Raw genomic sequence first — 24,506 nt, forward strand, 5'->3', positions numbered from 1 at the left:
GCCCTACGGCGATTTTATGTTCAATACTGGTCAGACCCAAAAAGCCGTCTGTGTTACTTCACACCGTGCAGCGCAGTGTGTTGCTGTTGCCCGGCAGCGCATAGGCGCAGCGCAGCTAGCACGGCGGCGCGGACGGACGTCGGTGACCGGTGGTGAGAACGCAACGAGCAGAAGAGAGGATTAAGGACATGACAGAATTCGTACCGGTGTAGGCCTAAATGTAAAAAAATATCACATTATTTGTGTGCAGGTGTGATTAGAACCTTTTGGCAAGTAGGTGAGCAATCTCTTAGAAGTGATTTATATGCAAATTATGTGAAATGCGCTTGCTTAGACTTCGCTTAATCTTATATTTTTTGCTCGATGTTGCTGTAGGAAACAGAATGGAGGTAGGAAAATACTACAAACAATATTTGTAGGCCTAAACAGCGAGAAAAAAATGATAGGTGTTCTTACCTGTTTGGGTCGCACTTTGTAATAAGCCTAGAGGATCTGTCACTGAACAGCCATGATCTAAGCACTAAGTTCAACTCTACCTCTTTAGTCATGTCAGAAACTGACTTTTTATAGCTTCTGCACAGCTTCTGGAGTTGTAATCAGTAGGGCAGTAGTACTCTGTATATCGCTGACTTGGGTGAGTTGTGTTACAGGGTTTAAAAGCATTTTGTATAATTGCTTTCTGTTGGCAAGAGTTCCATATGGACATCACTTTTAGTGAAATTTCCATTGCAGTGCTTCTGTCGTCAGAAAGTGATAATATCCTAAAAGTCAAATTTAGCAGGAAAATATTGAAGTGTTTACTGAGAATTTTTCAGGTTTGTTCTATTATATGGTTTGTGCACAGGGTGTCAGGTGATAGAATTGCTCTTTACCTTTCAAATATAGCTAATACTACTGGCTTTATGGACCATTAATTCAAGTGACGGCAGGAAGACTGCAACTTGAACTATGGAGTTTCAGCACAGCGCCAGTATGGCAAGTCTGCCTAGCCTTACAGGCTTCAGCGAGGCAATTAGTGAAGCTGAAGAAATCGAAAGCGTAAGTAGCAAGTGTCTGGTAGATGGTTGCATGGACTTGGTTGTAAAAGTGTTTGTTCAGAATTGCAGCCTGTTTAAACAAAGAAAGATGATTGACATATCCAAAGATGTACATTTGTTGGGAGATGTTAATTATGTAATCATGGGTTTTGCCCTAACACTGATGTATATTCATAACAATGTGTGTTGAGTTTGTCCGAGAGCTTGCTAGAAAATTCACAAGGTTACCCAGGTGGGACTTGAACCTACAACCTCCTGCTTACTAGTGCAGACGTCTTAACCACATAACCACTGAGTTTGCCGTGGTTATTGGCAATTTATTTCCAAAAATGGATGATTGAATTCTTGTTTGCCTAGCATTCTTGTCTACTCAGCCAACGCATGAAAAAGGGTTAGGTTAGTTTGTAATTTTCAGTTGTCTCAGTTTTTGTCTGTTTTGTAGAGCTGTTTTGACTGTTGGTTTAACTTCTTATTTGATTCTTTTCCTGCTTTTAGGTCAAGAGATTGCAGCAGCAAGGCGATGCAGCCTTCCAAGCCAAGGACTTTGCTCTGGCGGCAGCGTGCTATGGAGAAGCACTGGAGATAGACACTGACAATGCTCAGTTGCTCGCCCGGAAAACCATCTCCAACATTGAACTCGGAGAGTGTGCCGAGGCGAGGAAAGATGCTGAGTATTTGATCAAGCTGAACCCTCATGTACCCCAGGTATGTCGATCAGGGTATATGGTCCCCCAAAACTATTTATCAGAGCTCTTTATTTATTAATTTTAACTACTTGATGCAGTCAATTGACTTTGCCCTGATTTGGGGAAATTTCCCAACCAAAGTTTTTCTTTTCAAAACTTTACAGGGTCACTACCTTCTAGCCGTTAGCCTGAATAACCTTCAGGAGTTTAACCTTGCAATCAGTGCCTTCCTGAATGCCTTGCATTACGATGTCAAACACCGAGACCGACTTGCCGACAACGTAGCAGTTGTAGCTGGAAACCTCTGTAACATCCCTCCAGAAGCTTTGGAAACTTTCGCAGGTCAGCCTCCATAGTTGGTTTGAGTTATTTTTCTTTATTCTCTCTCTTAATTTTTATTTCTGTCCACTGAAGACCCTCCAAAGTCAACATTTTGCTGGAGAAGATAAAGATTTTGGGGAGTGCAGGAAGCCACTGAACATTTAACACTTAGAAAATCCCATAAATTGGAATTTGATTCACAGATTTGTATGTGCTGCTATGCGAAATTCACCTTTCAGTGTTAAATTGAATAATTTGAGGATGGCAATTGCTGACTTATAACAAAGAGTAATAGGTCATAAGGAGTTTGGCCTAGTGGTTAAGGTTTGTGACTCATAGCTGGAGGGTCGAGGGTTCAAACCAAACTCTGGGCCATAGAATGTGGATTTGGACAAGCCACTTCATCCCTACTTGCCTGTCTCCACCCAGGAGTGCAAGTGGGTAGTGGCATTAGCTGGGGAGGCAACCTACGATGGACTGGCATCCCATCCAGGGGGAATAAAAATATTCACAGTTGTTTCATGCCAAGGAAACCGGAGGTAAACACTGCTCTGATGAGCCAAATTGGCTCAAAGCAGAAGTGTGAGAAGTTTCCTGGTGGAAATTATCCTTTGTTCAGTCATCATTTGAGTACCTCTTTCTTATTCTAATAGACTTGTCGCCGGCTGAAAAGCTACTGGAAGTGGGTATCAACTTGAAGCGAGCCAATCAGAATGCTTCCTGCATTGAGGTGCTGCAAAGTGCCCTGGATCTGAAAACGCTGAACGAATTGTGTCAACAGCGGGCACTGTTCAACATCGGAGCAGGCTATGCCGGTAATACAGATTATGAATCGGCAAAAGACTTTTACAAACAGTGCTTGTCTATCGCTCTCCAACAGAAAAACCAGCGATATGAAGCTGAGGTCTACTGCCGCCTGGCTGAAATATACATACAAGAGGAGAGCCTTGAGCAAGGGATCTTGTACTATGTAAAGCTTCTCTCAATCTGTCAAGACCTTGAAAAACTAGAGGTCAGCCCCAGTGAGTCCTGTGATGTGAATTTGCTGCGAGAAGTTCACGAGACCCTCAGTAACGCATACAAGGCTGTGTGTGATTTTCCACATGCACTGAAGCATGCCCAAAAGAATCTTGAAGTGCTAGGAGGGGTCAAGGAGGACTTTCAAATGGAGAAAAGTGATCTGTTAGGGAAGGCGCACTTTACAGTAGCTTCTCTACATGAAGCAGTTGAAGATTTTGTGTCATCACTTGGTCACTTTAAATCTTATCTTGCAATAGCTAAGGCTTCAAATGATCGTGCGGGCATGGGGAGAGCCTATGGGTGTATTGGAAGAATCTACCATAAACTGTGCAACTATTCATTAGCTCAGAGCTTCTATGAGCAACAACTTCATATTTCTGAGAAGCTTTCATATCACACAATGCAAGCCACGGCTCTCAGAAGCCTTGCCAATGTTCATGAAGACTTTGGCAACACAGACAGGGCACTGGAATGCCTTCAGAGGTACCTCCAAATCAGCCGGAAGCTTGATGAGTTTGCCACGGAGTGCCTGGCATTTATCGCCATGGGAGAGCTGCACCAGGCTCATGGAAATCCCCAACACGCTCAGCATTTCTACGAGCAAGCTCTACATCTGGCTGAGCGATCACATGAAACTGAGCTGGCCTATGCTAGCAGAGGCAAACTCGCCCAGGTGTTGCTCATTTCTCGAGCTGAGAAGGATCTCGAGAGAGCGCGGATGCTGGCAGGAGATTCCATTGAGTATTACATCCAAGCCCTGAAAGATCCCAAGCAGAACAAAGAGAACACCTTAAAGTATCTTGAGCAGAGCTACAAACTCATCCAAGTCGCTCTGAAGAAACTTACCAGACCATACGAAGCCCTAGAGTATGCCGAAACCCAAATGAGACGAGAGTTTCTCAACATGGTGGCCAAGAACACTGCTAGTTTAGGCCAGGGAACGGAGGCTGTACAAGACTTGCTCAGCAGTTACGCAACCATCGATGAGATGCTAAAGATTGCAAACAAGGAAACTGCAACAGTTGTGTATCTCTCCCTCTGCCACTCCTGTGTTCTGAGTTGGGTCTTCCGACCGGGAGAAGGTTGCTGGACCGGCAAGGACGACCAAGACGCTGCCACCCAGGACTGTCCCCGGCACATCCAAAACCTCATTTCCTCCATGAGAGTCACCAAGCACCAAGCAGATGAAGCTTATGAGACTGAATATAGAGCCCTGCCTCTCCGAGACTCCAAGATACATCAGTTGAAGACCATGAACTTTGCCAAGACAAAACGAGGAGCCTCGAAAACAACCTCTCTAGATGCTGCAGAGGATGAAAGTAGCTCAAAGACAAAAGAGTCACCTTCCAGAAAGCTACACAAGCTTCTTCTCTCCCAAGTGGAGTGTCTTCTCGAAGGGTGTAGCTCAGTCGTGATTGTTGCCGATCGGGAACTAGCTCAAGTTCCATTTGATGCCTTAGAAGATGAGGAAGGGTATCTATTCGGTGACAGGTATCACCTGACTTTACTGCCCTGTCTAGAAGCTTTGAAATACACCCACAAGCATAGCAGCAGTGACAGTAATCAAAACCGTGCAGAAATTGTCACAAACTCTCAAAAATCACCAACACATCCCATATACCTGGACCACATGCTGAGAGTGGTCATCCCTCCTAAGGAACGCCCTCACAGCATCGTCAGGGAAACAGATGCCGAAGCTCCCAAAATGTCCCAGAACAGCACCAGGCCATCATACATCAGCTTTGACCTTAACTCCTACCACTTTATTAAAAGTCCCAAAGACAGGGTCTCCGTGATGGAAGACCGATTTCTGCGAGGCAGAGAGCTCAGCGGTAGTACCCTGATTTCGAGGACATGGAGCGGGCCCGACCTGCCCTCAGCACATGAGGGGAAGATTCAACACTATCAGCAGCAGAATAGTCAACTGAGGGCGCTTGTCATTGGCAACCCAGCACTTCCAAAGAAGTTGAGATTGCATGGCAAGGTAGATATCTTGTATAGTAGTGTATTTTTTATAAATGGTTGGATGTTAAACAGTTCAGCTACCATTCCCATGAACTTTCAGCATCATCTTCTAAGGGCCTGTTGGAGATTTGTAATGCATAATGTAAAGAGTAATCTGCCTCGAGCAGATGAAGCACCCCCTCATCAGTTGATGTGTTGGTCAACCAAAGGATGCTCCAGTTGCTAAAAAAATATGTGTAGCGCCCTCTCTTGGTCCAGCTCGAGGCCCAAGACAAACTAACCATGAATGCACTTAACTGTGGCCAATGTTATGCAGTTCACCATTTGCTCTAAAACTTTGTTTTATTTAATGCCACTTTGAAACAAGTGTCTGATAATATCTTTTCAGATTTGGGAACCGCTGTCAGAATTGCACATCGCTCAAGAGGAGGCTCACAGGATTGCTCACTACCTTGACACAAAGGCCATTGTGGGGTCAAAGGTCACCAAAGAAACCGTCCTAACTGAATTACCCAAATCATCGCTGATCCATCTTGGTAAGACCACTTTTAAGCTTTTGGGACTTGAGAGTTTGTATGACTGCAACATTTTTATCAGAAGTAAACAGTTTATTGAGTTTTTCAAATGTTTGAATTTTTAACAGCAATGTACGGCTCATGGGAGCAAGCGTGCCTAGCCTGCACACCAAACCCAACCAGTCAACCACTTGCTGACGGATCCCATGATCAGAGTGATTGTGTGATTGGAGTGGATGACATCATCGGTCTCAAACTGCAGGCTAAGCTGGTGGTGATGAGCTGTTGCTATGGGAACCGTCACCGTGACGTTCACCTGGAACTGCCGCTTGCATTTCTTGTGGCAGGTGATGACTTGAAGCTATTTTGTTTTGTTTTAGAGCCTTATGGAAATCATCGTAATGTTTCTCTATTTTTAGTCTTTCATGATAATTTTGTGTACATGTTTTTGAGGAAAAATGTGACCTGCCACGACAAAATGGGCGTAAAGTCGCATCCAACTCTTACCTTTTGTGAGGGTTCAAAGTCATATTGAAGTGGAGGTCAATTTTTTGGTAATTTTTTTGTAATTCCAAATGTTTCTCAGAATCATATATTTAAAAATGTCATTTTCTCAGCAATTTTGATGATAGCTTTATTCGTGCCTGGTCTGAAATTTTGAAACAATGTCGGAAACAAAGACGCAAATCTGCCAGAATAATGTCACAATGTCACCTTGTACTTTTACCCTAAGTGTATCATGTACTTACCACTGGAAAGCTCTTTTTCTGCTTAATAAAAAACACCAATATCTCAGTTTTTGAATATTCCGACTTTCAGCTCATTTTCTGGTGACAGGTCACAAATACTTTAGTATGCTTCTCTGAACTGCAGAATTGCCGGCAAATTTACGTATGTTTCTAGCTTGTACTTGAAATGATCTCGAAAAAAAGTGAAAGAAAAATTGTAACCATTCAGTTGAATGCTATAATTCCTTCAACTTGATTTTTTTCCAAGGTGCTGAGTCGATCCTACTTCTACTGTGGTCTGTACCAGACATCATCCGGGATAAATTCTGGCATCATTTCTACCTGGCTCTGCAGGAAGGTCGTCATGTCTCAGAGGCCGTAGCCCAAGCCAAGAACTCTTTGAGAGAAGACGAGAGGTAAGCTGTCAAAAAGAGCTACAAACATTTCCCAGTTAGCATCTGTGATCAACTTCCACCCTCCCCCCACACACTACCCCTCTTGCCAGTAGGATTGTCAAGTCTTCCTGGGCATCGGGGTTTAGTGTGTCAATCACACCGTCACTCCATCAGCATCCTTGATTCCTTACACAGGTTCCGTTCACCTCGCTACTGGGGGGCCTTTTGTCTCCTTGGAGGGGATCCCTTTATCAGCCTCCTGGATGTCAAGCACGGCATGTTGGATCAGTTTCTCAGCACAATGGAGGAGACTTACCTCAGCAGTCAAAAGCAAGACGTATTGAACATAAGGAAGGTTGACGAACAGGGTGTGTGGCACTTACTAGTCTTGTTTTTGAATGAGCATGCTAAACTTTACATTCTTAGTTTCCATATTCTGTCTCTGCAGCGTCTGTTTCAATACGGCCGTTTCACAAAAATGCACCACCAAAAGTTTGCAATGCGTTGGCCAATCACAGTGCGTGAAATTTGTCGACCCAATGCATGTTTAGAAAGAGTCGACAAATTTCACACGTTATGATTGGCCAATGTGTTGCAAACTCTTGGTGGCGCACTATTGTGAATCATCCGTATTTGGCTATTAATTCATGTGGCAGATTCTCCTATTTCCCCTTACTTCCTGGCCTTTCTCTAACCTTTTTTTGGTAGGTTTTATTGGTTTATTTTCTCGTCTTTCACTCGGGAAGTTGTCCTCAAAATACACCAGCATATCTTTTAAAATAAATCTCCTTAAATAACTTTTCAAGCAGCATAACGGTGTTTCTTAATAATGGTTTTCAGGTTCATAGCTGAATCAACTGCTAGGTTTCCTCTGGGTTTTTGCCCTCCGTTGGCAAAGGTTATTGTTTCTCAGAAAATCCAGTTAATTTCCCCTTTTTTCGATGTCTCACTTTCTTTTCCAGAGGGTGCTTCAGAGTCACTTCCGGAGAGGATGAGGAAGCATTTGTCTGGTCTGCTGCAACATCATGCCCAGTACTCAGATGCTATACCACAGTTAGTTAAGCTGGTAGGAAACTATTATTGATTTAGTCCTCACAAAATCACAAGACTGACTGGATTACATACAAAATAAAAAGGTCTCAGTAAAGTATAAAAGGGCGAATGGACGATTAAAAACATCAAATCAAAACTTTCAAATGTTAAGATAACTCAAAGGAAAGTTTTGATGTGTGACCGCAATTTTATTAAGTGATTGGGAAATTCTTTCTTTACATTTTGAGTAGAGTTGTCAAAAGATTTGCTGGGTTAAGGCTATAAAGATGAGTTGCAAACATCACATCAGAATTCCTATTAGTACATGTACTGGACATTGGTGAATTTTAGTCAGTTGAAATCTTGCAGTTGGAGGTAATTTAGTTTGTTGAAACTTGTCATGGGTGGGATATAACACCATGGTTGTCTTTATTTTTTCCGCAATGCAGTTGAGCCATTGCCTCCATCTCACAGACCCTCAGAGCGACCATCCAACACCCCCCTCTGCCCAGTCGCTCCCACCATGCATCTTAAGAGCACCCTCGGCCATCCCATTGCTCAATCAGCTGGGGTTTCACTTCCAGGCGGCCGGGTCTGGTACCCTGGATCCTCAGGTGGTCTTTCCACAGTGGGATCCGGACTCCATAATAGAGCCTGCACTGCAGGCCCTCAAGGGGTTGCAAGGTACAGCCTTCAGAAAGGTCGCAACCAGTGGCCGTGACTTTGGATATAAATTTGCTGTCGATGTTCTTTGGTAGCCATTTCCATAAACGAAGTGCCCATTCGGTTGTTAATAATAAAATGGTTGATAATCAAGGTGTGAATTGATAATCCAGTTTCAGTGTCACATCATGCACAAATGCCATCAGCTATTTGCTCAAGTGCAGAAGTTGAAAAGTTTGTTGGCTTTGACCAGAGTAATTTTTAAGTTCATTACTGAGAGAAAAAGAGAGTAGTTGAATTTTGCTCTTCCTTGTTGCAGACATTTGTGAGAAGGCGGAGTGTGCCCACAATTTGGCCAGAGTCTTGGAGAGTCAGGAAAAACTGTTATCAGGTCTCATTGACGTGGTAAGGACAAATTAATCAGTTTTCATGTTTTTATCGTTTTCTGTTCATTTCTTGTTTTAGTTTCTGCTCATCTTTGGACAAGGTTTTACTTCATCTTAAAACCTCTGTATTTTCTCACGTACCACCAATCCCATTAATGTGCTATGTGCAATCGATCACCTAGGTGAGCTTCACCAAGCACATGCCAGAGATCCAGCTGAAGGTCAACGACACAGGGGTTAGTCATCTCTGGGGTCATCACCAAGCGAGGGCGCTGCTGACCAGCCTGGGCTTTGCTCAAGTGGGCCAGTTCCTGATGTTTGATGGAACAACAGCTAATAAGTAAGAACGCTATCTCAATTTGAATTGTTAAGATTGTACAACCAACGACTCATTTAAAAACCATTTAAACCTTCAAGGAAAGTTTCAGACTTGTTGGAAAGTTTCAGTTAAAACTTGGAAATCTGTTTTGCTTCTTGTCTGCCGCACTGTTAGGAAGTTGGTCAATTTGACTGGTGACCCATGCATAAAATATATACTGGGCACCAGGCAAAATCGACCAGTGGTTAACAAATTGATGCCAGTCAAACTTGCCCTATGGTGCTTGGAGGATTTCAAGAACACACCACATGATTATCGTCATTTTTGAAATTCTACACAAAATGAAAAAGAATAAGTCTGTGTTGGTTGTTTTCCCGATTCATGCAGGAGTCTCCTCCATGCAGCCCTGCTAGTCCTGTGCTCCACCATGGGTGAGAAGGGGCATGCCATGCTGCATCGTCTAGACATCCGCTACCTGGGCATCAGCACCAAGTCACCCATCCTCCGCTCGGCCCGTAAGACCCCCATCAAGTCAGCCCTCAGGTCGGCCAGCACAAACCGAACAATGACCCCCAGCGCCCTCAGGTCATGCACACCCACTGCCGTCAGGTTACGAACAGCACCGATAGCCGTGGGCAAGGAATCCACTCAGGTGAAGTCGCTGCCATCACTGAATCCCGTGAAGGTGTCCAAAACCAAGGTGAGAAGATTCATCTGAGATCCAACAGCTGTGATAGGGATTTTGACGAATAATCTGGATTTTCTATCAACACTGAAAATGTTGGCTCCTTCAGCAGTCTGTAACTTTTGTACTGAGACATCAGGGATAGATTGACATCAGGGATAGATTGACATCAGGGATAGATTGACATCAGGGATAGATTGACACCAGGAGTAGATTGACACCAGGGATAGATTGACACCAGGGATAGATTGACATCAGGGATAGGTTGACATACGGATAGATTGACATCAGGGATAGATTGACATAGGGATAGATTGACATAGGGATAGATTGACATCAGGGATAGATTGACATCAGGGATAGATTGACATAGGGATAGATTGACACCAGGGATAGCTTGACATCAGGGATAGCTTGACATCAGGGATAGATTGACATCAGGGATAGATTGACATCAGGGATAGATTGACATCAGGGATAGATTGACATCAGGGATAGATTGACATAGGGATAGATTGACATCAGGGATAGATTGACATCAGGGATAGATTGACATCAGGGATAGATTGACATAGGGATAGATTGACATAGGGATAGATTGACATCAGGGATAGATTGACATAGGGATAGATTGACATCAGGGATAGATTGACATAGGGATAGATTGACATAGGGATAGATTGACATCAGGGATAGATTGACATCAGGGATAGATTGACATAGGGATAGATTGACATCAGGGATAGATTGACATCAGGGATAGATTGACATCAGGGATAGATTGACATCAGGGATAGATTGACATCAGGGATAGATTGACATCAGGGATAGATTGACATCAGGGATAGGTTGACATCAGGGATAGGTTGACATCAGGGATAGATTGACATCAGGGATAGATTGACATCAGGGATAGATTGACATCAGGGATAGATTGACATCAGGGATAGATTGACATCAGGGATAGATTGACATCAGGGATAGATTGACATCAGGGATAGATTGACATAGGGATAGATTGACATCAGGGATAGATTGACATCAGGGATAGATTGACATAGGGATAGATTGACATCAGGGATAGATTGACATCAGGGATAGATTGACATAGGGATAGATTGACATAGGGATAGATTGACGTCAGGGATAGATTGACATAGAGATAGATTGGCATAGGGATAGATTGACATCAGGGATATATTGACATCAGGGATAGATTGACATCAGGGATAGATTGACGTCAGGGATAGATTGACATAGGGATAAATTGACATAGGGATAGATTGACATACGGATAGATTGACATCAGGGATAGATTGACATCAGGGATAGATTGACATCAGGGATAGATTGACATCAGGGATAGATTGACATCAGGATAGATTGACATCAGGATAGATTGACATCAGGGATAGATTGACATAGGGATAGATTGACATCAGGGATAGATTGACATAGGGATAGATTGACATCAGGGATAGATTGACATAGGGATAGATTGACATCAGGGATAGATTGACATAGGGATAGATTGACATCAGGGATAGATTGACATAGGGATAGATTGACATCAGGGATAGGTTGACATCAGGGATAGATTGACATCAGGGATAGATTGACATAGGGATAGATTGACATCAGGGATAGATTGACATCAGGGATAGATTGACATCAGGGATAGATTGACATCAGGGATAGATTGACATCAGGGATAGATTGACATAGGGATAGATTGACATAGGGATAGATTGACGTCAGGGATAGATTGACATAGAGATAGATTGGCATAGGGATAGATTGACATCAGGGATATATTGACATCAGGGATAGATTGACATCAGGGATAGATTGACGTCAGGGATAGATTGACATAGGGATAAATTGACATAGGGATAGATTGACATACGGATAGATTGACATCAGGGATAGATTGACATCAGGGATAGATTGACATCAGGGATAGATTGACATCAGGGATAGATTGACATCAGGATAGATTGACATCAGGGATAGATTGACATAGGGATAGATTGACATCAGGGATAGATTGACATAGGGATAGATTGACATCAGGGATAGATTGACATAGGGATAGATTGACATCAGGGATAGATTGACATAGGGATAGATTGACATCAGGGATAGATTGACATAGGGATAGATTGACATCAGGGATAGGTTGACATCAGGGATAGATTGACATCAGGGATAGATTGACATAGGGATAGATTGACATCAGGGATAGATTGACATAGAGATAGATTGGCATAGGGATAGATTGACATAGGGATATATTGACATCAGGGATAGATTGACATCAGGGATAGATTGACGTCAGGGATAGATTGACATAGGGATAAATTGACATAGGGATAGATTGACATACGGATAGATTGACATCAGGGATAGATTGACATCAGGGATAGATTGACATCAGGGATAGATTGACATCAGGGATAGATTGACATCAGGATAGATTGACATCAGGATAGATTGACATCAGGGATAGATTGACATAGGGATAGATTGACATCAGGGATAGATTGACATAGGGATAGATTGACATCAGGGATAGATTGACATAGGGATAGATTGACATCAGGGATAGATTGACATAGGGATAGATTGACATCAGGGATAGATTGACATAGGGATAGATTGACATCAGGGATAGGTTGACATCAGGGATAGATTGACATCAGGGATAGATTGACATAGGGATAGATTGACATCAGGGATAGATTGACATCAGGGATAGATTGACATAGCGATAGATTGACATAGAGATAGATTGGCATAGGGATAGATTGACATAGGGATATATTGACATCAGGGATAGATTGATAATCAGAATTGGTGTGCTTTATCCTTCTTTAAAGATTACTCATGCCATAACAGGGATGAAATCAAAACAAATAAGTCATTTCACTGACTGTCCATCCCTTAGGAAAATGTTTAATAGAAAATAATTGATGGCAAAGTCTTTTCAGCTGTTAAAAATTGAATGATTATTTCTATTCCAGTTTGCGTTTTCTACTCCATGGTGGAGTCAACCGACCAAGTCACCTGAGGTTAAGGAAAAGATGCGGCTAGCTAGAAGGTAAGAATTTCCTATCTATAGGAAATGTTTGTCATTGTATCCTTTTGAAGTAGTACACTATTCTTTTGTGCATGTTTGGGCATTTGTACTCTCAGAAAACCTTGAGGCATAAATGAATTTGTGAGAAACTAATTTTGAGGCAAGGTTCCCATGTTGTCCAGACAGGATTTTATTTTTTGAGTGTCAAAAATCAAGCAGAGAAAAAAGCCTCTTTATAAATTTCAACCTTTGTAACGAAAATGCTATGATTAAGAATTTGGATCGACAACAGAAGAGTTACACACTCCATGCTTTTTTTTTCATAGCAGATTGTTTTTTCACGAAATTGTTCCCACCAACTTTGCAGCTTGAGTGACCTCCACTTGGAATACGCCCGACGTGTTCAACACACTCGTAACTGGCACGTTGAGTCCATCACCCCACAGGCCCAGAAATCGCTGTCAGCCATTGGTCAGCCAAAGCCCCGCACCCAGGTTGTCAAGGTCAAGGCCGATGCCACGCCCTCATGCAGCCGGGAACCGGTGAACCGGGAAAGGGAATTAGGCACAGAGGCAATAGAGCAGAGACGAGACTACAGCCGTTACTTACTGCATGCCCGCAATACAGACGTGGAGCGACGACATGTGGACGCAGTGCAGAAAATCTTCCAGCCGTACGTCAGCCAAAGAACAGCTGCTGCAGTTATCAAATGAAGTGACTTGACTACAAGAAGTCTGGCTGAAAACTTCGTCAAATTTCCGAGTTCTAAAATGTTGCTCGTGCATCTGGATGCTACATATCAGTGTAAAAGCAGCACCTGCCACACTGCTCTTTGCATTAACTGTTATCATTCTGGTCAGACCCAATTTGTTTTGCAATGCTAAATTTTTATGTACCCAGATTTATCATATTTCAGTACCCAATTTCATATAAACAAGCGTGACAAACGCATGGTTGATAAAGATTTTCCTCATCATATGTTTGGATATGTACGGATAATCAATGCCCGTGTATTTCTAAGGAATTTTCACGAAAATCAGGATCGCATAGCAGATTACAAAAGAAGATCATGAAGTGAGATAATCTCATCACACTGATGATGGAAGTAGTTGTTAGTTTGTGAGGACAATTTTCTGAAGACCTGTTAACATATTTATTCTGGCTGCATGAGCATTACAAAGTACCCAGGTTTCATGTTGATAGTACATGTACATTGCATTCAAATGCACACACAGTGTTTGTACACTCTTCCTGTGATAAGGGATAATAATGCCTTCTCGTGTGAAAAAAAGTGTTTGAGAAACTGCATCATGGGTTTAATAAACAAAAATTTACCTCAAAAGATTCTTGATATAGAGTGTTCCTAGAGGATTGAAGGTCATGCTTAGAATGTTGCAAGATTTGATGGACAGAGAATGTTACTATATCTTGTATAAAAGCCACACATTGCCCACTTCCATACAATTGGAGAGCAAAATGAAGTTAACGATAAAAATCTGCTAAATTTTAGACAAGTTATCTTATGGATGTACATGTTATTGTACACACTAGCAATCCTTACCTTCTGACCCTGCTCCTGTGAAACATGTAGTGTACATGTCTTCATTTGCCAAAACTGGCTAGAATTCTAGTTTTTCGGAATGTCCTCTAAATATAATGCCTCAATCCTTCTGTTGTGAAAGACGACGACTTCCCAAGGCTGTAAACGTAATTTTGGACGATGAACACCTTGTGAGACTGTTTTCGAAAAAGTGAAATAAAAATGTGGAGGTGTCCTAAAAATAAGGCTTGCCCTTTTGATGAATATTCATCACTTCCTGCCTCCTTTGCATTCATGCCATTGTTACTAATGATGATGGATTGGAAAACACAGACCTGTGGGATGCAGAGAAGTCTTTCACCCCATGACTTTAATCAAGTACATGATATGTGTCACTTGTTGGTGTCGTTTCTTTTTGCTTTGCCTCTTAAGATGGCCGTTTTGAAAAGTCTGCTATACAGGTCTATCGCAGAGGGAGAGTCATCATTCCCAGGTATGGGATAGGTGATCAAGTTGGGGTTACAATTAGTGTCCACTACCCCCACAGTGGGGATGTTCATTTTGGCTGCGTCTGTCACTGCCAGGTGTTCTGTGAAGGTGTTTGTCAGGGTATGGAAGAAGATGAGTAAATCCGGTAGGCGTGTCCCCGGGCCGTACTGGATAGGGGCGTTGGTGAAGCACCCACCCTGCCAGGGGCGTGTGTGGGCGTACTCCCCACACTCCTGCGCCAGCTCCTCCATCTGGAATGAGAACTGCGGCATGCGGTTAATGAAGAGGATGATGCCTTCTCGATGCGCTATGTGAGCGGTGAAGTTTAGGGCCTCTTTGAGCAGCATCACTGTCTGATCCAAGTCGATGATGCATTGGTTCTGTCTGATGCCATATATGTACTTCTTCATGTGAGGGTTGATCAGGCCATCTTTGTGGCCCAGGTGCACCCGAGCATCAAAGAGCTCTTGGAGTTTGACTAATTCTTTGACCTTGAAGAAGTCAGGATTTTGTAGGGGATCAGTGATCTCTGAAGATGATGGCCTTGTTGAATCAACATCTGCAAATAGGAAGCAGTTTTTAAAACTAGAACGGTAGGTAACAGACAATACATGTATGTATTTCAAATTCTCTTCCCACTTCTTTTATAAAAAATTAAACAAGGTGGTTTTTTTGGACAAGTCTATAGACCTTTTTCTAGTGATGTCACGATCGTGCAGGACCTATGATGTGTTGTGATCGTAATCTACCCATTCAAGATGAACTATTCAAGCATGCAGTCATAAAAATAACACCCAATTAAGCTATATCTGTTTGTGGCTCTGAAACGGCTACGGCTGCACGAAGGAAGGAAGTGAGTCGACGTGTTTGGGGTTTCTGGTGAACGCACACACCTAAAATGTGTGGCTGCAGGAAGTGTATGCGGGAAAAGATAACCGTTGATCGGACAAACACTTTTGGAAGGTTCGATGTTCACATGGGTGTGGGCACACAGATTTATTTTAACCCCTTCGCGCCGGGACGTGGATAGAGCCGCCGTCAAAATTGAGATCCTCTGCCCGCTTTTCAGCTATTATTCTTGGCCCACGCTCGAGCCAACACAGTTAAAGAAGGCAGACCCTGGCTCTTGTATATATGGTAATTGGTCTTTGTGCATAGCCCAAAAATGAAAAGACCGATTTTGCATCATAATCACCAGCTTCACAATAGTCCCCACTTTGAAAAGAGGCAACGGGAATGTGGAAGCGTGAGTAAAGCCGCATGCCACCGAACAATCAGCCTTTTCACAGTGTAATTCAAAGCGTGCAGAGCACGCAGGGCCACAAACCGAGAATTTGCGGTTTGGCAGATGGCCTTCGTGGCCAAGTGAGGCTGGAATGCTTGGAGTCGGCTTTCGGGAAGAAATTCCTGTTGTCAAAGGGTTAAAAATGACACAGAGGTAAACAATTCTGATGTAACAACATGGTGGTAACATGCGGTACCTTTTTCACCGCGGACTAGTCTGGGGTGAAAAAGTAGTTGGGGGTCGGGGGTAGTCGGGGGTGAAAAGGTCTATACATGTACTAGGAAAGTTTGTTGTCAATTTACCGTGGTACATCTACTCACTTTGCTCTGCAGTGCTAATTTTTTGTAGTGATCTGCACGAGGTGGACAAGCTTGATCTGGACCAGTAAATACTACCAGCAACTGCACCTGAAGAAAATTGTTTCATTATTTAAATGTCATTACTCAGATGATTAGAGCATGGGAACGATTAAGACAACAAAATTCATTGTGGCAGAAGACAATGCTGGCCACGCAACTCTTGCTCTTCTCCGAGCTCTGTAAGTCGCTTGCTAGTTGGCCTCCTCACAGAGAAGGATGACAAGACTCCAAATGAGGGTGACTTGGTGGGTACCATTTGCATCACGGAGCCCATGGTAGACCTGCTAGGCTGTATGCAGCATTGCACCTATCTTTATAATTGTTACAGAGACTGGCTAGTAATTTTATTTAATTAAGTATATATTCTGCAAGCACCTGTTACCTTTTACTTTTTTATAAAAACCAGCATGGAATTGCTTAAGTATAAATATATGTACATGTACTCAAATTCACCTTCAGTGACCAAGTGAGTGCATGGCAAAGTGGCCACATTGTGCGACTAAAATCTCGGAGACTCAGGCGTAAGACCCACCATTGGCAATTTGGAAGGCTTTTTTTACCTGAGAAAAGTTGGAAGATTATCATCTTATTTGAAATGGATTCCTGCAATACGTTACGGAATGTTTCAGTTCTCTTTCTTGTAGCTCTGGAGGTCTGTGCAAAAATTTTTTAAGGAAGAAAAAGTACGAAATTGCACTAGGCCTGAATTCCTTCTTAGGAATACATGTACAAATTTACAGTGTAAGCATGGCTGGAACCAGATAAAGATTTGCCAGAGTAAAATTATCCAATATATCCAAAAAACACTTACTGCGGATGTTTGGTAGCCATGTAGGTACAACAATAAAAGCATATCAGGACTGTGAACCAGTCAAACATCCACTGCCTTTACCAAATGCTGAATTGAATCAATGTTGGGTGTGATAAGACTGCAGTCATGGGAATAGATCATCATAACTGTACATTGTTCAAGATCTTTGTGCAGTTGGTCTAATGATTTGCTAGTCCTGCATGATTGGTCCAATAATATCTTGGTAATTCTGCTATCAGCCTACCCCCAGAACTGTTGGGTCCAACTTAGTGGAGAGGACATCGGACCCTGTACTACCCGTAGTTCTGGGGGTACTATCAGCCAATTGCAATCTCAAATTTGCAGCCACGGAAGACTGTTTCAAAAATGGAAGTACATGTATGTACTAGGCCTAATACTAAACTTGGAGATTTCATACTTGATTGACAGTGCAGCCCCATCATGCTATCACTAAGCAACCAATTACACAAAACATACAAACCTAGTGTTAGGCCTACACGGCGTAGGCCTAACTGCAGTGGAACATGTACATGTAAGCCTCTAGTAGGCGTATTAAGTAATTTCATCACAGCATTTATGGGATTTGGGATACTGAATTAGGCACTTGTGAATGACACTTGAGCTGTTTTCGTCAGGTAAATATGTGAGAAAAAAATGTCAAAAAAAATTTCGCATGGTAGGAGGACTTTTATACCCTGGACGTTAGTTGCAATGTAGGCCCTAGAGCTAGATGTCGTCCAACCTGGCCTGGGCTACTAAACTAAAGAGACATGACCGTACTACCATGACATCCATAAGCCTTACTGCAAACACTGTAAGGGTGATGGTAGAAAGGCATTGTGGGAAGGAAAAAGGGTCAATGTTTGCTCCATTTTCCTTCCCACAATGCCTTTCTACCTTTGTGCAAAATCACCCATGCAGTAATTGCGATAAGGCTCGAGGCTCCTAACCGAGTTTGGCATGTTAAATGAATTCAGTGATGTTGCACAGTGCCGCCATTCTGTTCTAGCCCTTAATCAAGTTATTGTACGAAAGTAGTAAACTTTGTTATCTGAAATATACTTATTTTCAACGATACATGACGAAAAAACTTACTTTGAAGACGAGAACACTGCGAGAAAAACCGCATGGAAGCCGCCATGTTGCAATTTTTCACCAACAGAGGGCGGCAAACAATTGCCCCAGACTCCGCCTCCCCAAAGAAAAGCAGCAGTTTAAAAAGTTTAATAAAATTGATACTTTTCTTTTCTCTGATGGGAAAAAAATATTGTTTTCTATTGAGAAGTGTAAACTGTCTTCTTATGCAGAAACGTCTCCTTAGTGACGAAATCTCAGTATATTTGAAAGAAAATGAAACTTTAAAGATTGAACAATTATGAGGAAAATTTTTACCAATTATCTGACTTCTTTTGCATGGGAACTTTATTGGAAATGAAATACGACATTTTACTTACATTCATTAACCAATTATTAAATGCTTCTCATCATTTCAATCCCTACAAATATTTTGAGCTCACAAATATTGAGGATGCCGAAATAAATGATACTGAATTTTAATATTGCTCAGATCAGTGCGTGTGCCTGGTGCTCTTTGCAGTACCAGATGCATTTGTAGTTTTAATGAAGATGTCAAGTTCAAGGTTTTCCCTTTTCCCTTGCCCACCCTCATCCCCCAAGGAAAACTTAGTCCTAGTATCCGGTGACACCCCGACCCCTTGTTGTTAAACCCTCGCCCAACCGTTGGCACATCATTACGAAAGCGTATTGCTGCCAATCCGAAAAAAAAATCCATCTAGACTTAGTATCTCGTTTAAACGACATATCTCGTTTAAACGAGAAAAAAAAAATTTCGAGTCGGCAGCTATACGCTTCCGTACAACATCGATCGGCCGACATAACATTTTAGTTGCTCTTCAAAGAGAAAATTTAGATGCATTGGCTGTAAACGCTATAAGTCTCATTAAAATTGCCACTCCTCATTTAATGTCATAGGTTCACTTTAAGTTCTTCCTTGCATTCCTCTGTTGCCTAACCCATCACACAGGATATTATAGTCCACGATCTGCCGTCACCTAATTAGCTCAGAAAACTACTCCAACATTTCTGTTCCCTTCTTTAAGTTCTCTGTCACGGCAAAAGGACAAAACCCTTAGCTTCAAGGTATCCGATATTAAAAAAATAGATTTTTATGCCAAAATTAATGTAGCCTGTTCAGTATAAGATAAATCAACGAAACTGTAACTCCGTCTTTTGTCGGGGTCATTTTGTCCTCTAAAACAGGCTCATACAAAGGCGCAGGTTTTACATTCCTGGACGATCCAGCGTGACTGGGGGGAATTTTGGAGCTGGCATTCGGGGTGAAATGAGGTTGGGTGTGGAAGGGTGAAATTAAACGTGGCATGAGGTGAGGAGAGGTGGAGTCATTCAAGTTGAATTGGAGGGGTTGTGGTTGGAAGGGAGGGTTGGTTGCTGAAGAAAGTTGAATTGGGTGGTATGGAATAGGAGTAGAGGGTAGAGGGTGGGGGCAGGGTGTGTGGACATTGCGAGGATGTTTTCTGAGGGGCACATACATGTAATTCTTTTCGGGGGGATTTCTGGGGAAGCACTGGTCAGATACAAACTCAAAAACCATTAGAAGTGGGAGGGGATCAATTTTAATGTTTTTTTTTTTAGCAAATTTGCCATTTTCATCCCCTATCTACTTTTCTTTTCTTCCCCCCTTTCAAATTTTTCCAGGGGAAGGGGGAAATTTTCCCTTACTACCCCCCCCAACCCATGGCAGAGTGGTGTTAAATGGGTTGGGGTGGGGTGGATGGGGTTGGGTACATGGGTAAAAGGTTGGGGAGTCTGGAGGCAGTCAGGGATGACTTGAGTTGTTTGGAGTTGGGTGGGGACAGATTCGGGGTTGAGATAGGAGGGTAGATAGGATAGAATAGGCTGGGGTGAGATTGGATTGACGAGAACCGTGCATTTATAATTCCAGTGGTACTCCATCCTGATTGGTTGTTGGTGCTGGGGTATCCATGTAGGGAAATGTACTACACTCATTGCAGTATTGTCCGTCTGTTGGTTGGTCATTCTGTCTGTATGCAATTGCAGTATCATCGTCATGATGATTGCGAATAGTTCTTTGGACACAAAACGCTCTCAAGCACCACTGCAACAGAAAACAAGTCAAAATAAAAATGAACTTTATTGCAGTTAAGACATGATTTGCAATTAGTGAAAACTCCAAATAATTGTTCTCCAAACTTAAGCAAAACATAACCAGGCCTATACATGTACCTTCAAAGAGCCGCAGCTGGTGCCCTGCAAAGCGGGTCTCCCGTCAGTCACACATTCGGAGCTTTTTTCATCCTTCTGGCATTTCAGCATGCCACACATTTTCTGGATGTAAGAAGAGAGGCTGGTTAATGCAGCAACAATGGATGCTGGAAAAAGGTTTGATACGTTTGAAATGTAATTTTCTTAACCAGGGAAAAGTTGTAATTGATGGGGACTATAATCTGTTAGAAGAGTGTTTGAAATACGTCACTACAGGCTAATCTTGTTAAGCCTAATCGACTTCATGCACAAATGTAACATGGGAGATAAAAATTAACTTCTGCACACAAAAACAGTATTCTATTTTCTGCTTTAGAGGGTTTTTGTTAACTTTGAAGATTATAGAAGACTTTTATCAACTCTCCATATTACAGTTTTATTTTGCTCCTTGCATGCTTTAGCTGTAGCCCCATATATCATCTGACACTGGTAGTCTGCATCGTAAATTCTTCCTGGCATTGCATTGGTATCCAAGGCAACACCTGGTGTCCGTGATGCAGAGAGAGCATCACCTAAACAGCGAGCACGGTTTGAACTGCAAATGTGAAATGCAAAGACGATCGATATCCAGTCAATTCAAACTTTCAACAGAGGGGAAAAGAAGCAGACTTTCTTGGGAAAAGATGTCTTAAATGATAAAAATATAAACGTAAACTATTCACCTGAGGAATTCTGCCAGTGCCTTTTGGCTGCACGTCGACCAGATAAAAGTTTGATGTCCACGGGTAGCATATCCACTCATAATGAAGACGCGGTCTGGGCACGTGTTTTGGTTCCCATCATGGCGCATACCCAAGCTGAATGACGCAGAAAAAATTTAACACTGTCAGAGACAAGATTTTCTTTCAAGTCTGAAATTTAAGGAGGCAATTAGGAACACTATGGAAGTGAAAAACACAATTACAAATTGGGAATAGATTTACATCAACCTGTCTCAGTGATATTTTTTCCACAGGGTGAACTGGGCCAGAAGTAGAAGTTTGAGTGGGGAAAACACATTTTAAAAAAAGACTTTTTCTGTAAATAATAAAGATTGATATTTAACCCACAGGTGGCCTATTTCATGAGTAATGGTGTGGGAGAGAATCATGGGACTTTTATCTTCACAGATTGCACAGTGGTACTCCAAGTCACACATCCCTTGGTTGTATGCTATGCCTGTCGCATCGTAGTTTCCACCGATCTGGATGTCAATTCTGATGAAGAAAACAAGAAATGGATTGATATACACTGAACAAATAACGAATTTACCAATTTCTTCTACTTTTTATGAACCATCTTCTTATTCTGGCTGCTGTAAGAGGATGCAAATCACATTGACGTTTGAGCCAAACCTGTATGAGAACTCAAACCCCAACCTTATTCAAGTCTACTTTGTTCAAAGTTTGAGCTTCATGCTAGGTTGGGTCCATCTCCCAAGTCACAAAGACTAAGTCTAAACCATTCCAAAACACGCTCAAGATTTTTAAGCATTACCTCTAATGCTTATGTATTAAAATTTATGAGAGATTAGTACTGCCTAATTCTGTTGTCATTTCTAAATCAGTAAAGCTTTAGTTTTGTTCTGTCCAGTTAGTGGTCACTCACCTGGTTACAAGAATGGCAGCATCAAAGTGAACTCTTTCTTTGTCCCTTGTCATGAAGTATTGTCTTTGCCATTGACAAAATTTCATCAATGACCAGTTGGCATGATCTGTGAGCTCCAAATCACTCTACAGATAGAAAAGGATTGGAAAGTGTAAAAGCAAATTTTAAAAAGTGCAAGAATTGGTGAAATATGGGAGAAAGATTGAAGACCTTAAATTGAAAGGCATTAAAACACTTGCCTGGTGCTTTTCCTTCAGGACATGGATCTTAACGATACGGACTCTCACATCAGCAGGCAATGATGAACTCTGCCAGAGGCTTGCAGCCTTTTAAAAAAATGAAGTTTTTAACACATTTATCTAAGTTCAAAGTAGCTGATCCTGACATTTTGGGCATGCGTAGCTCCTGATAGTCTGTAACATTAGCATCACTAGTTACATCAAAATACCATGCTTGTTAAATATTTCAAAACAGATACATTTCACCAAGCCTACAGGAAATGTTGAACAAATAAATTTACCACATTCAGCATGTTCATGATGTAATGTTCTGTGTCATCACCATGGTAACGATAGGAACTTGTATCCACAACCACAAGAAGATCCAAGGAAATTGGTCTCCTTGAAGATACAATCTGAACATCAGGATTAGGAATTTGGAGATCTATTGGGATAAAGTTTCAAACTAAACGTAACTATTATGTAGGTCTACAAAGAAGATTTAAATTCAACAAAGAAATCTAATACTCAAGAAAGGTGTACTGAGACCGAAACATAGATCTTTTTCAGCAAGTTCTCAACTTTTTCACAAATGTAGACATTCAAGTTTTCCATCAGGGTTTTCAAGTCCTTCGTAATTTCTACTTGGTTTTCTTTAATGTGAACTCTTGGAACACTCATCACAAAATCACATTCCGTTTAACTATGGTATTAAATATATTTACTACAAAGTATATCGCATTTCTACAAGTCTTTTGAGTTAATTTATGATAATTATGGGTCATAATTGGCATCAAGAAACCCATTCTGCGGTATAAGTGGCTTTTCTTACCTGTCTTGAATTGTTGTTTTGAGGCTGATTGGACATTTCGTTGCTTCACAGTCGGGGAAAGGCGATAGGAAAACGCCTGATCAATATGCGGAAAATGCACACTGTGAATGGATGCCTTCAGGCGAAAACTATAAATTTTTCAACTGTTTTTTTGTTTCATATGAGAGATCACAGAGATAAGCTTTTATCTCGAAATATCTGGCTATAGCTAGCTGTACACAGCTGTGGATTTCGTGACCGACATTATTTTGACTGCGGCACGACCCACTAATCGGCTGGTAATTAATTGCTCGTTCAATAAACATTGCGGTTAACCATGGATGGCTCCAGGTGGTCAGCAGCTGGTGTTTAAAAGTGACCTAGTGGCACAGTCGACTTGTTTTTGAGGGGAACAACCCCCCCACCCGGTTTCCACAGTTGCTAATTGGGTATTTTCTCATGCTGTTTACAACCACGGAGGAAGGTCATGTTACATCCATTAGGACTCCACGCGACGAACAAACCACTCACCTTACCAACTCACATAATTTACATTTTACTAGCTTTAATTTCAATAGCCCATTCTTAGAGCCGACTCCTCCACCCGCCGATCAAAAAAAAACACACACACACCAAAAAGCAACCAACAGACACTCAGTAAAATAGACTCACAAATAGCTACCTCATTCAATGCGAGAATCAAGAAATAAAACGGAACATCTTTCAGGAACATGGGTGAAATTTCGTGCCTCTTCTCCCGTCACAGAAACATATTTCATCTCTTATATAAACTAGTAGACGTGTACGTGTAGTCTTTAAGTCGTCATGAGTTTCAAGCAGGAAAGAGCGCAACTTTACAATCGCAACAGTTGCGACATGTCCATTTGGTTTTTTAGCAAACAACCGCGTTGCACATAAATAAATCGGGTGCTGCACTCAAATCTTGCCCCGCTTCGGGTCAGTGATTTTAAAAACACAGTTCAGGGACAAATAGGGAACGGGAAATATTTGCACAAGTATACATGTACATGTCACCTCGACAAAGTATGGCAATACTTGCTTTTACATGCGCGTGGGAATGAAATCGTTATTTAAAACTTTGAATGGAAAAGCAAGCTCTCCATTCACTTTACAAGGACTTCATATAAACGTAGGTTCCACTCCCAACTTATAACATCGTGCACACACGTACATGCATTTCTATTACATGAATTTAGCTGTCCCAAGAATATTCTTGCTTTCTTTTAATTT

At 41.9% G+C, this 24,506-nt stretch overlaps 3 protein-coding genes across 6 annotated transcripts; 1 reads left to right on the top strand and 2 right to left on the bottom strand.

Moving 5' to 3' along the window:
• Positions 1–104: 104 nt before the first annotated feature.
• Positions 105–14,616, top strand: LOC110976298 (uncharacterized). 2 transcript variants are annotated; one of them, XM_022229439.2, is made up of 16 exons: positions 105–277; positions 886–1,038; positions 1,533–1,742; positions 1,888–2,065; positions 2,698–5,048; positions 5,418–5,565; positions 5,673–5,891; positions 6,541–6,688; positions 6,863–7,035; positions 7,630–7,733; positions 8,149–8,383; positions 8,682–8,767; positions 8,931–9,088; positions 9,455–9,767; positions 12,776–12,852; positions 13,199–14,616. In XM_022229439.2, the coding sequence occupies exons 2-16, from the start codon at positions 949–951 to the stop codon at positions 13,542–13,544; spliced, it is 4,836 nt and encodes a 1,611-aa protein (XP_022085131.2). In that variant the 5' UTR covers positions 105–277; positions 886–948; the 3' UTR covers positions 13,545–14,616. The 2 variants fall into 2 exon arrangements, with proteins under 2 accessions (XP_022085131.2, XP_022085133.2); XM_022229441.2 differs by having other exon boundaries at positions 107–220.
• On the bottom strand, positions 13,961–18,519 carry mrps2 (mitochondrial ribosomal protein S2). 2 transcript variants are annotated; one of them, XM_087143052.1, is made up of 3 exons: positions 18,411–18,519; positions 16,466–16,552; positions 13,961–15,419 (listed from the first exon to the last, which is right to left on the bottom strand). In XM_087143052.1, exons 1-3 carry the CDS (start codon positions 18,454–18,456, stop codon positions 14,764–14,766), a joined length of 789 nt encoding a protein of 262 aa, XP_086999178.1. In that variant the 5' UTR covers positions 18,457–18,519; the 3' UTR covers positions 13,961–14,763. The 2 variants fall into 2 exon arrangements, with proteins under 2 accessions (XP_086999178.1, XP_086999177.1); XM_087143051.1 differs by lacking the exon at positions 18,411–18,519 and adding an exon at positions 18,099–18,168.
• Positions 18,520–18,715: 196 nt separating this feature from the next.
• Positions 18,716–24,445, bottom strand: LOC110976312 (A disintegrin and metalloproteinase with thrombospondin motifs 6-like). Of its 2 annotated transcripts, none has more exons than XM_022229471.2 (10): positions 23,938–24,445; positions 23,277–23,352; positions 22,747–22,860; positions 22,466–22,552; positions 22,227–22,351; positions 21,689–21,835; positions 21,302–21,436; positions 21,012–21,174; positions 20,601–20,702; positions 18,716–20,472 (listed from the first exon to the last, which is right to left on the bottom strand). In XM_022229471.2, the coding sequence occupies exons 2-10, from the start codon at positions 23,310–23,312 to the stop codon at positions 20,287–20,289; spliced, it is 1,095 nt and encodes a 364-aa protein (XP_022085163.2). In that variant the 5' UTR covers positions 23,313–23,352; positions 23,938–24,445; the 3' UTR covers positions 18,716–20,286. The 2 variants fall into 2 exon arrangements, with proteins under 2 accessions (XP_022085163.2, XP_022085162.2); XM_022229470.2 differs by having other exon boundaries at positions 22,747–22,889.
• Between the last annotated feature and the right edge of the window lie 61 nt (positions 24,446–24,506).

The sequence above is a fragment of the Acanthaster planci genome, linkage group LG11 (assembly GCF_054643075.1).
Source record: "Acanthaster planci isolate LZ-2023a linkage group LG11, COTS_SCS, whole genome shotgun sequence".
Taxonomy (NCBI): Eukaryota; Metazoa; Echinodermata; class Asteroidea; order Valvatida; family Acanthasteridae; genus Acanthaster; species Acanthaster planci.

Excerpts from the sequence above, each read along its gene's own strand:
- LOC110976298 (XM_022229439.2), top strand. The coding sequence starts at position 949 with ATGGAGTTTCAGCACAGCGCCAGTATGGCAAGTCTGCCTAGCCTTACA. Across the intron at positions 6,689-6,862 it reads TCTTTGAGAGAAGACGAGAG|GTTCCGTTCACCTCGCTACT; the intron begins GTAAGCTGTCAA and ends TTCCTTACACAG. Across the intron at positions 7,734-8,148 it reads TACCACAGTTAGTTAAGCTG|TTGAGCCATTGCCTCCATCT; the intron begins GTAGGAAACTAT and ends TCCGCAATGCAG.
- mrps2 (XM_087143051.1), bottom strand. The coding sequence starts at position 18,153 with ATGCCTTTCTACCATCACCCTTACAGTGTTTGCAGTAAGGCTTATGGA. Across the intron at positions 16,553-18,098 it reads TAAGGCTTATGGATGTCATG|GTGCAGTTGCTGGTAGTATT; the intron begins GTAGTACGGTCA and ends AATTTTCTTCAG. Across the intron at positions 15,420-16,465 it reads AATTAGCACTGCAGAGCAAA|ATGTTGATTCAACAAGGCCA; the intron begins GTGAGTAGATGT and ends TCCTATTTGCAG.
- LOC110976312 (XM_022229470.2), bottom strand. The coding sequence starts at position 23,988 with ATGTTCCTGAAAGATGTTCCGTTTTATTTCTTGATTCTCGCATTGAAT. Across the intron at positions 22,890-23,276 it reads AAAACAACAATTCAAGACAG|ATCTCCAAATTCCTAATCCT; the intron begins GTAAGAAAAGCC and ends TTATCCCAATAG. Across the intron at positions 20,703-21,011 it reads GCAAGGAGCAAAATAAAACT|AAAATGTGTGGCATGCTGAA; the intron begins GTAATATGGAGA and ends TCTTACATCCAG.